Consider the following 12718-nt stretch of genomic DNA (forward strand, 5'->3'; position numbering starts at 1 on the left):
TATCTAAGACATAAGTACTAGTATCTAGTTAATAGGTATAAGTATCTAATGAACGAGTTCTAGTATCTAATGAATAAGCACTAGTATCTAATGAATAAGCACTAGTATCTAATGAATAAGTGCTAGTACTTAATGGAAAAGCTACTAGTATCTAAAAAATAAGTACTAGTAACCTGAAAATAAATTCTAGTACGGGCTATAGATTAAATGTTGAAACGGCTTGCCATACAAACCTGTTGGAGTTTCATAAAGATGCTTTGAGTAATGTAGAAAACCATTGACTTATTGTATATTTTTTTCCTACTATGGATGTCAATGGCTACCAGTTTCCAACATTTGTAAAATGTCTTGATTTGTGTTCACTTGAAGAAAGAAACTTATTGAGGCTAAGGGAATTTTTAGTGTTATGTGAACCAAAATAAATATTTAAATCAGATAAAAATCATATAATTAGCAATACACCTAAATTGGCTTTTGTAAATGCACAAAATGTTTTAATATACACTGCAGTTCAACAGGTTGGGGTCTGCTAGATGTTTTTGAATGTTTTTGAGTTAACCCTGTCTCACTCGGGGCAACTATTTAATTACAAATAATAATAATATTTGTACAATATTTCAATAATATTTGCATTAATAATAAAATAGTTTGTTTCTAAATATGTATATATTTTACATATCATTTTAATTCACTATTGTTGCTGTTGTTTTCAGTTGCTATATTAAAGTATTACTCTCTTACTTACCCCAAACCTTAGTAAAACAATGTTCTCTACCACTTGATTATTGTTCCATGAACTACTGCAGCCATGATCAGTCAAATAATGGTTTAATTGACTACAGGTGAAAAAGACAGAGATTGTGCACTAAAGCGCTTTTTAATAAATTAATTTGAGCCAATTGTGAGTTTATTTGTGATTTTTGTGCTGCGACAGGGTGATATTGTAGACCTGGAGAGATCTAATGGTAAAACTGAGGTCATTGTGAATGAAGGGGTTAACTCAATCTCCTACACTCTGGATGAGGGACTCATTGAATTTGGCACAGCAATTGATGATGGGGATTATTACAGGTAAAATGTTTTTTTTTAGTTTTGCAACAAACTGGTTTAGACCTCAATTTAAACTTTTTTAACAGCGTAAATTTAAACTCGGGCTATATTTTGTTAGTATTTATTTATTCATTGTCAGATTTTTGTGTGTGTCCACAGAGCCACAGCATTCCTGGAGACCCTGGAGATGTCTGCAGAGACAGAGGCCATGTGGAAGACTCTGAGTAAACTCTCCCTGGAGGCTCAACAGCTCCACATCGCTGAGAGGTTAGACAAGCAAGACAGTCCACCCACCTCTATGACTCAGCCCATGTGCAGGGACTTTAGCATAGCTGTCCCAATCATGTGTCGAACCTTGACAACTAAGAAGCAAGTGTGACAGAACTAAACTCATATTTCCTTCACAGATAATTGTGCCTTCATTTAAAAAAATATATATTTAGCATCCTCTGTAACGTTCTGGAACTTTAAAAACTGACATGGGTCACTTGATTTGAGAGAGCACAGTATTAAAGGGGTGGTCTACTACAGAAGAACTTAAAAATTAAATGTAAACACATTGAGTTGGCACATTAACAGTATATTTTTAAGGTCATTTAATAAAAATATTAATATTCTCACTCATTTGAAATGAATGATATCATGATATCTTACAGAAAAAAAAGATCTTGTATTAAAAATAAGCTTTTATCAACAATAAGCACCAGTAAACTGACTACCACAAACCTTAGTATTCTTGTTGCATGATTAATTTAAATGGTCTTTCCATAAATTTTGCATTTGAGGAAAAAAACACAACAAAACTCCCTTTAAGGTGGCAACATTTCCTGTTCCTATTTGCATATAGCATAGTTAATGTTTCAAGTGTATCAGATGTATTAGTCAAATAAACCTTAAAGAATAAAGAATTCTGGACAGCTGCACTGCACGTTACACTTTAAATGCTGAAATGTGTCTCAGATAATACTCTGCCTAAAGAAAAATGTGTGTAATTTGGTGCAAAAGAGCAGAAACCCTTCACCTGAGCTTTTGCGGGAGGATAAAAGCTTTAGCACTAAGCACCAAAGGTCCTCTTAAAAAGGTTTCCAGTCACTTAAGGAGGCAGTGAGCATGTTTAGAGTTTTCTTTTTTACTGTATAAGCATTTTTAAGAGGGTTTGAAGCTGGAATTTAAATTAGAGAGGCTTTAATAATGCAGGATTGGTTTGTTATGTATAGGCGGATCTGCATAAAGCACACATAAAAAGTGGTTTGACCGTCAAGGAGTCTGGAGAATGCAAATGAAGGAATTGGCTGGATATTCTTCCTTCTGTTTGATTGGGGCCTCTTTCTGACATCCGATCACGGCAGATCAGTGCTGTTTAACATAATTAGTGCTAGTATGTAAGATGATACAGCATGTGATGTTTGCATCTGTTGTCATTTCTCATCTCATTTCTGCAGGTGTTTTGCAGCCCTTGGCGATGTGTCCAAAGCCCGTTTCCTAAATGAGACCAATAAGATTGCAGATGCGGTTGCAAAAGAATATGTACGCATTTCACACAGTTTATTTTTAAGGATCAACTTGTAATATGTCTTATTATATCTGCACATTGTATAATGTTTATTGCTGTTGTTGTACAGGATGGTGATGGAACAGACCACTATCAGGTGAAAGCACGGCTGGCCATGCTGGATAAGAACTTTAAGCTTGCAGAGATGTATTACATGGAGCAGGTAAAAAAAAGGTTTTTAATACTACACTGCCTGACAAAAGTCTTTAATCCCAGTTGTAAGAGCAACAAATAATAACTTGACTTCTAGTTATTCATTTGTAAAAGTGTCAAAAGGTAGACTTTTTTATGAATTATCTGTTGAACTGCATCCCAGTCATCACAAGTACTGCAGAAGACCTATTGGAACCCGCATGGACCCAAGATTCTCAGAGAAATCAGTCAATTTTGGTGACGGAAAAATCATGGTTTGGGGTTACATAAAGTATGGGGGCGTGCAAGAGATCTGCATAGTGGATAGCAACATCAACTGCCTGAGTTATCAAGACATTTGTGCTGCCAATTACATTACAAACCACAGGAGAGGGCAAATTCTTCAGCAGGAGAGTGCTCGTTATACCAGGTCAAGGTGTTCCAGGATTGGCTAGCCCAGTCACCACACATGAACATGATTGAGCAGGTTTGGGGTAAGATGAAGGAGGAGGAAATGAAGATTAATCCAAAGAATCTTGATGAACTCTGGAGTCCTGCAAGAACGTTTTCTTTTTGCCATTTTAGATGACTTTTTTTTAAAAAGTAATTTGAGTCATTGCAGAGTCATTGCAATATTAACTCTTTTTCCACTGCACCATGACTATCATACTGTACATTATTTCTGTTAAGTGACAAGACTTATGTCTAAGCAAAATCAGACCTAACTGTCCTAACTAAATAATTAAAAATCAAGGCTTGATAATATTTTATTTAGGTAAAATAAGTGTAATCTAAAGGCCTTTGCCTTTCATATAGCCCACTTCTGATAACAAATGATCTACTAAAAAATCAAGTTTATTTGTTGTTCCTAAAACTTGGATAGGCAGCAAGAATTTTAAAGGGATAGTTTCAAAATGAATATATGTTGGAAAATGTTGGAAACCAAAAAGATGATGATACCCATACTCTTCCACAGTAGAAAGAAAAATTCTATAGAACTCAATTTGTACAGCCTGGCTACTAATATTCCTTAAAATATATTTATTTGTGTTTTACAGAACACAGTATTCACACTCAACATTCACTATCGCTTCAAAATAATATTTCAAAATTCAGCAGTAACAAATGACTACCTTTATATAAAAACTACTTTTTTAAAGTTACCTTTAAAAAACATGGAAAAAGAATAAAATGCAGTAATAGTTTTTATTTTCTCAAAAGCGTTTGTCAGGTGTGTGGCTTTTGACAGTTTATAGCTGAGACTGTTATTTCTCGATTGTTGTGAATAATTTTTCTGTAATTCTTCAGAATGCAGTGGATGAAGTCATGGAAATGTACCAAGAGCTCCACATGTGGGATGAATGTATTGCAGTGGCAGAGGGAAAGGTAATTTCTGTTTTTACATATCATATTAATAAATGTTAACACTCATATTTATCATTTCTAGTCTACCATTTCTAGGGTTTCCCATCAGATCTTCCCAGATATATTAGCCTTTAGAACTCAAACCAGTGTGAAACCATAAAATGCCCTTATTATATAATTTCTATTTTAAAAAAAATGTAATGCCCTGGGATATATACAATGGAATTCTAAATATTAGTTAATTTTTCTTGCCAACATTAAACCCTAATTTAACAATACTTGTCAAATTTCTTTCTTTTTTAGCTTGTGTACAGGTGTCATAAATTTAATCAATGTTTATTCATGTCTTATAAAAGCATATAAGCCTTTTTATATTGCTACATTAACTATACACAATTGTATGCTTAGTTGCTTTTATTATGTGCATTCAGCAAATGACATTAATGCCTCAAAATTGCCCTTTTCTAATACTAAATGTGCTTTTTCCATAAAGGGCCACCCAGAGTTGGATAATTTGAGACGCAGTTATTATTCTTATCTAATGGAGACCAATCAGAATGAGAAAGCCGCTGAGGTGAAGGAGAACGAAGGAGACTTCACTGGTGCTGTTAACCTCTACCTAAAAGCAGGACTACCTGCCAAAGCAGCTTGGTTGGCCATGAGCAAAGATGAGCTTCTGTCAAGCCAGGACATCGTCAGCCGCATCACTGCTGCACTCATCAAAGGAGAGTTTTATGAGAGGGTGAGTTTTGCCTGAGATTGCTACTGTTAAAGGGATAGTTCACCCAAAATGAAGATTTATGTACGATTCATTCATCCTCAAGAATCTTTTTGAGTTTCTTTCTTCTATTGAACACATTAAAAAGCTGAAGAATGTTTGAAACAGGTGCTAACATCCATAGTAAGAAAATATTAGTCAATTCTAATATAAGACTTTTAATGTAAGTCTTATTATAATAAGTCAATGCCTAACAGCTTTAAAGCATTCTTCAAAACATCTTTTGTGTTCAACATTAAAAAAGAAACTCAAACAGGTTTGAAACAAGTGGAGCAGGTGAATAAATGATGACTGCATTTTTTTTGGGTGTACTGTCCCTTTAAGTTTCATATGAGTTGGATAACCACCCACCCAAATCACTGACAGGTTATTGTTCCACAGATTTGAATGGAAATTGTTCTAATTGTAATCATTATTGAACTCAACAGGCTGGAGACCTGTTTGAAAGGACAAGAAATAATCAGAGAGCCCTGGAGTGTTACCGCAAAGGAAATGCTTTTAAGAAAGGTGAGCAAGCTGGCAAGGACAATCAGAATGGGGTGTTGCATAACAATTGGAACAATAAGTCAATAGTTGTAAAGCAAAGCCATTGGAGCTATAGATTCATTGACCTCTGCTGATTGCATTGTGCTTCTGCAGCGGTGGATTTGGCTCGGGTTGCCTTTCCTGCAGAAGTTGTGAAGCTGGAGGAAGTGTGGGGTGACTACTTAGTGCAGCAGAAACAAATGGATGCTGCCATCAACCATTACATCGAAGCTGGGTGAGTTTTTAGAATAACAAACCAGAGTCTGTGCTGTTTTGGTATCAACTTTGATTTGTTTAGTGTTATAATTTTCCATTTCGGTTGACTTCAGATTTGTTTATGGTGCATATACACTGACATTCAAATATTTTGGGTCACAATTTTTCTTTCTTTTTTTTTTGGGAGAAGTTATAGTATTGTAACTCAAAAGGATGCATTAAGTTTATCAAAAAGGTCATATTTTAAAAATGAAGAGCTTTGATCAGCAAGGCTGCATTACATAGATGAATTGATTAAATAAAAGAAAACTTTCACAAAGCAAAAAAGGCATAATGTTACAAACATTTTAAAAAATGATGTTCAAAGAATCCTTAAAAATCAATCAGAGTTTTCAACAAAAATGTAAATTAGCATTAGAAACAATAAGAATATTTGGAACATGTACATATAAAATATCTGGAATTAATAATATTTAACAAAATTACTGCTTGTGTAAAATACATACAGGCTTGGTGAACATAAAATAAATAAATACAGGCTTTAATATTATTTATTAATTATAATAATAATACGATTAATACATGTGTTTTTATCTCAGTTTTTATTGAACATTAAAAAAACATTTATGATACACACGGCACTTACATGTCATGTTAAATTAACTTTCATGAATAAAATTAAAAATATATTTACCGGATTTTTTTACCCCAGTTCACCTCCATGGAGTATTTCTCAATTGTTCTTAGCTAAATTTCAAATGTAAGGTAGACTATAGCCTCTTTCACACGTCAATACCAGTAAATTTTCCAGAACGACTTTACCGCAGAAAGCAGAAGCACGAACCACAGCTAAATGTTTACACAATTGACTACATTACAAATTCTGTGGATGGATAATTTTGTGAACAACTTCAATAAAAACATATGAAGGAACATTTTCGCATGTGATGTACATAATATATGTGTGTGCTTGCGCTCACTGGAGCCCTTCTTCACGTGCACATTGAAGCAACTGAAACACAGCTTAAAGTTAAACAAACAGTGGTTTATCATAAGCATTTTCCACAGTTGACATTAAGAAGAACATAGAAACGTTATTTGACTAATATTTAGCAGCTAAATGTGTCAGTAAAAATATTCAAAGGCTTTTATTTTCATAAACAGCGTGGATGTGAATGTGTCTGAATGTTCTGATTGACTGGAGTAGATGTCTCACATCAGCACATTCTAAACGTGAACTCGTTATTTTCTGCAATTTTTCTTCTGCGTTCACACAGCGGAGCATTCTGGCAAATTACCTCTAATGTTACAAATTTACCGGTATTTTCTAAAAGGGCCTGTTCACACATGATTAACCCATGATTAACGGCGTAACCCACGGCGCATGCAACACACGTAGCTGTGCATTTATACTTCTGCGCGCTGTCTCTGTTGGTCTACATTAACACTTCCAAAACGCTAGTTGGCAGTGAGGTGTTAATGTGTCTCTGTGTCGAGTTTCTTCACCTGTGTTTCGTTCTTTCTGAATGCTTCCGGGATGTACAAGTGGCTCAAACTCGCTCATTTTGAGGCAGGAACCGGCGGACGTGCAACAACTTTAACTATGAGGCAAACACAAAACAAAACTTTCCATCTGGAGCTACTTCACGGGACTCCACACTTGTAAACAATCGCGCCATCAGGCTCGCACCGCTCGCACGGCTCTCGGTCCCGCCCGGACTCGTCAGCGCTACCAAGCCGACCAATCACAGAGCTTGCGCTACGCTTCGTTGCGACATGTAGTTACATTTTTTTGAGAGGTGCACGTCAGCGACGCCGACAGCCACGGCGTAGGGCTATGCGTCAACGCAGTAGCATACGTGGACGTGTGACGCAGAAGTATAAATCAGCCTTATTTGTGTGAAAGAGGCTATTGGCACAGTGATGCATGTATTTTGCGACAAAATCAAAATGTACTGAAAAGAGATTTACAAAATTATTTTAAAAATAATTGAGAGGACTTTTGCTTTGTCCCGAAAGGTATACCTTCTGAATTGTACAGTGGATCTGTGTCTTAATTGTGGTAAAGAATGTGTATTGAATTTGTGTATGTACTTAGCCATATATTGACTGAAGTTTTAATAATAGTATACATTTTTTGGCCGAGTCAGGTGACCACACTTTTACCGCTGGAAAAGTTAACCTACGATTTACATCAAAGATCTGAGGTGTTCTGGTGGATTTGGTCATCCCTTTGGAATTTTTTGAGGGCACTCAGTGACTATTCATTCAATTTTCTTTGGCTTAGTCCCTTTAGTCATCAGGGGTCACCACAGCAGAATAAACCGCCAACTTATCCAGCATATGTTTTACACAGCGGATGCGTTTTTAGCTGCAACCCAGTTCTGGGAAACATCCATACACACCCATTCACACACATAAACTACGGCCAATTTAGTTTATCCAATACACCTATACCGCATGTCTTTGGGTTGTGGGGAAAAATGGGAGCATCCAATGGAAACCCACGCAAACATAGGGAGAACATGCAAACTCCACACAGGAATGCCAACTGACCCAGCTTGGGACTCGAACCAGCAACCTTCTTGCTGTGAGGCTACAGTGCTATCCACTGAGCCACCATGTCGCTGTCTTTCTAAATTTGGTTTATAATCTTCTTTGATTTTTGTTTTTGCTTTTAAGCACTTGTATGCATTTAAATGTCTAACTAAAACTGCTGCTCTTTTTCTTACAAGATACCAGGCTCTGTTGAAAAATGTAATTTAAAAACTTTATTTAATTTTGTTTTCATTCATATAGAACCTTAAATTGGCTGCACTACAATTTTACTGTGATCACGCTTGTTTATTATTGCTTAACCCATTGGCTATACCTGCTACTAAACATGACATATTACCATTTCATGACTAATTTTGTTGTTTTCCCCCCTGGTAAAGACGCTCCACCAAGGCGATAGAAGCAGCTATCGCAGCTCGTCAGTGGAAGAAAGCATTGCACATTCTAGAGCTACAGGAGGACAGGACTGCTGCCAAATATTACCTGAAGATTGCCCAGCACTACGCCTCTGTGCAGGAATTTGAGGTAAACAGTAAAACATTCTAGTTGTCAAATAACGAAGGGGCTAAAAACAAGATCTGCACTTAATCTTTGTTGGCTGCTTTTGTTTCTCTGAACTACAGGTAGCAGAGCGTCTGTTTGTCAAGGGTGATCACATTAAAGATGCTATAGATATGTACACTCAGGCTGGCCGATGGGAGCAAGCTCATAAGGTATGTGCCCCTTTGTAACAGTATTAAGCATTTTTATGTAAATTGATCATAGCAGCATTTTAGTGTCCGTTGTTTTGTTAGCCTTTGATTAAACACCTGCTAAATATTTAAATATGATTTTTTTTTTCATTTGTATAAATGCTTTTTTTCTTTATTGTTTTTTAGACATTCAGACATAACGACTTACAAATTTAGTACAACAGACATTCACACCACAATTGACAATAAAACATGCAATACACAAACAATCCATACAGAAGTATAGTGATAATAGATTAATACAATAATAATAATAAATATAAAAAAGAAAATCAAAAAAAGAAAACAAATAATAAAATAAATACAACAACAATAATGATGATGATAATAATAATAATAATAAATAATAAGAAAAAAATAAGAAAACAATCTTCTGTTTTAATCTACATTAGTTTAATCCTCTTTAATTTAAATATTCCTTGTAAAATTTATGTTTTTAAAATAATCCATGAGAGGTTGCTAGATTTTATAGAATTTGTCTTCTTTCTTTTTTAGGCAGAATCTGATTTTTTTTTTCATTTCCAAATGTTTCGTTACATCCCTCATTATGTATATATGTAGGAGCAGCTTTCTGTTTCCAGTTTAATAATACTAAACTTCGTGCTAGTAGACAGACGAATTAAACTATAATTTGCCCTGTACTGTTCTTAGCTATCTCAAAATCAGTGATGCCTAGAACTGCAATACAGGTATCTGGATCTATCGGCTTTAGACATATTCTTGAGAATGTTAGAACATTATTTTCTCAGTAAGATGACAATTTTGTCACTTTAAATTGTATGAGGCCATGCCTTGCGCGTACAGATGACCTGTGGATCTGTTCAAGGGCTATCTCCTATTGCTTACCGGTAATTTCAACACCTAAATCTTCCATCTAGACTTTGGAGGAAGCCAGCTTGCCAACCAAAACATTTTCGGATCTGGGACCAAATCGTAAGAGTATGTGAAACTACTGGATTGTTTAATAGATGTATAGGACATATAGTAGGTAAAGGAGAAAATAGTAAAGCTGAAAGCCATGAGGGATAATAGCTTGTTTCTTCTGTGTTTACCCATAATTAGGATTGTTTTTGGATCCAGTAAGCCACCATCCTTATATTACTTGCTCAATAAAAGTTCCATATCTCCATTTGATATTGGTCTCTGTAAAAATGCCTTTCTTATTCTAGGTATGTTTCTGTTCCAAATAAACTCTGAAATTATTTTATCAAGCCTGTAAAAAATATATATTTTTTAAATATATTGGTATTCAAATATAAATTTTCACTTAGAAATATTAATTTAGCTATATTCTCAGCAGTCATTATTCCACATTTCAGTTTCAAATTATTCTTCACAATTCATTATAAAAGCCTGATTTGTTTTTAGTGTCAATGTTTAATCCATCCTTGCTAAATTTAAAGGGATACTTCACCCAAAACGTACAATTCTTTCGTAATTTACTTACAATTTACTGGTTTCAAATCTATTTAACTCTCTTTCTTCTGTTGAACAGTACAGAAGATATTTAAAAAAAGCTTGAACCATGTAACTCTTGATTTTCATGTTGTTTTTTTCCTACCATGGAGGTCAATGGTTACGTGTTTTTAGGCTCTTATTTTGTGTTCAGTAGAATAAAGAAACTTATAAAGCCACTTGAGGGTGAGTAAATACTGAGTAATTTTTTTTTATTTTTAGTGAACTATCCCTTTAATAATTGATTTCTTTCAACAACAACAAAACCTAAGCTTTTGAGCAGAAGTGTATAAAAGTATTGAAGTGGCCTCTTTTGGCTTTGGCCAATAAGCAACTGCCTAGCAACCACCAAGAACACTCTAGCATCTGCATAGCACACTAACAAATCAGCGTGTAGAGGTAATTATGCATCTGATGGATGGAAGCTGGGAACATAACTGTAGTTTTTTTTTTTCTTAATTCAAATTATGAACAATTTCCATTTAAATGATTACTAATCACAAACAATTTACATTTGAATTATGTGTAATTTTCCTCCATTCTCTATTTCTGTCTCTGTCTGTCACAGCTTGCTGTAAAGTGTATGACACAAGAAGATGTGTCTGTCCTCTACGTCAGCAGAGCACAAGAGCTAGAGAAAGAGGGCAAGTACAAAGAAGCCGAAAGGTAAAACAAACAAACACACACACACACACACACACACACACACACACACACACGCACACACGCACACACACACAAACTGAACTGAACATTTTCACTCATTTTGGCTGGGTGAAATTGAAATAATAAAAAAAAGTTACTCCAAAGACAATGTCAGCATGTTTAGGATGTGTTTTAACATGATTTGACTCAATCTTTAGGCTTTTTACAACAGTAGATGAACCAGATCTCGCCATCACCATGTACAAGAAGAACAAGATGTATGATGACATGATTCGTTTAGTTGCTGTTCATCACAAAGACCTGCTGCAGGAAACACACATTCACCTGGCCAAGGTTCAACAGCACATTTGGAACGTTCTTCAATTCCCTTTCAATCTGTTTGAATTAAGTTACAAAACACATTTAATTCAAACCTATTAATGTCATGTTTGTCACAGGAACTAGAGGCTGAATCCAGGTTTCAGGAAGCCGAGTATCACTACCTTGAGGGTCAGGACTGGAAAGCTGCTGTCAACATGTACAGAGTCAATGATATGTGGGAGGAAGCTTATCGGGTGTGTGTGCACAAGACTGCTTGGTCTTACATAATATTCTATATGATGAAGGTAGAGAGATTACCACATTGTATCATTTTCTTCATGTTTTTGCAACAGATAGCAAAAACCCACGGAGGAGCCAATGCCCACAAGCAAGTGGCCTACCTGTGGGCAAAAAGCCTCGGAGGAGAGGCAGCAGTTAAACTCCTCAACAAGTTTGGCCTTCTGGAAACTGCCATTGACTTTGCAGCAGATAACTAGTAAGTTAGCTTGGTTTTGTTCTGAATTATTTTACTGTCCAGTTCAAATTCTGAACATTGTTATAATTCAAAAATCTAGATTTGAATATATTTTTCAGAATATAACCTGAATTTTAAAGAAACCATTTCTTTATTGTAGATCTGGGTGGTATGACGATATATAGTTTTCACAAAATAAATTCGTTCAATTAATTTGGCTTAGTCCCTTTATTAATCAGGGGTCATCACAGCGGAATGAACAGCCAACCCATCACTGGGAAACATCCATACACACTCATTCACACTTATACACTACTGACAATTTAGCTTACCTAATTTACCTATACCACATGTCTTTGGACTGTGGAGGAAACTGGAGCACCCAGAGGAAACCCACGCGAACACAGGGAGAACATGCAAATTCCAGACAGAAACGACAACTGACCCAGCCGAGGCTTGAACCAACGACATTCTTGCTGTGAGGGGATCATGCTACCCACTGCAACCACAGAATAAACTGTAAACCATAATAATTTTTTAAATTCTGTATATCCCGACATGTAAATAAGTGAGCGTGTCTAATGCACATGCAGTATGCTAGAGACAGGGACTACATGATATTGGAAAAAACTGAAATTGAGTTATCTTATTTTCAACGAGAAATATTGCGATACGAATACAATTTGCAAAAAATAGTTTGGCACTAATTGGCACTATTTGACAGTTTTCAGGAACAGAAATTGAATAACCACAATGCAAAAATAATTTTCTTACTTTGCTTTGTCTCGTTTCTAGTCCAAATACCTAATTATTTTAGATCAAGTAAAAATATTGTTTTTTTTTTCAACTTCATAAGAAATAGGTAAATTTTTTTCTTAAAACAAGTACAATTATCT

At 35.3% G+C, this 12718-nt stretch overlaps 1 protein-coding gene across 3 annotated transcripts in view; it reads left to right on the forward strand.

Moving 5' to 3' along the window:
- The window catches only part of ift172 (intraflagellar transport 172), a 69120-nt gene that overhangs the window by 14575 nt on the left and 41827 nt on the right, over positions 1 to 12718 (forward strand). For all 3 annotated transcript variants that reach the window (XM_087296587.1, XM_087296588.1, NM_001002312.1), the window contains 14 exon segments: positions 935 to 1071; positions 1210 to 1317; positions 2493 to 2577; positions 2673 to 2765; positions 4043 to 4120; positions 4593 to 4841; positions 5306 to 5384; positions 5517 to 5637; positions 8555 to 8699; positions 8798 to 8887; positions 10950 to 11047; positions 11245 to 11380; positions 11485 to 11601; positions 11701 to 11843. In XM_087296587.1, coding sequence (XP_087152713.1) covers positions 935 to 1071; positions 1210 to 1317; positions 2493 to 2577; positions 2673 to 2765; positions 4043 to 4120; positions 4593 to 4841; positions 5306 to 5384; positions 5517 to 5637; positions 8555 to 8699; positions 8798 to 8887; positions 10950 to 11047; positions 11245 to 11380; positions 11485 to 11601; positions 11701 to 11843 — 1679 coding nt within the window.

This window comes from Danio rerio, chromosome 20 (assembly GCF_052040795.2).
Source record: "Danio rerio strain M-AB ecotype USA chromosome 20, GRCz13ab, whole genome shotgun sequence".
NCBI classification, from domain to species: Eukaryota; Metazoa; Chordata; class Actinopteri; order Cypriniformes; family Danionidae; genus Danio; species Danio rerio.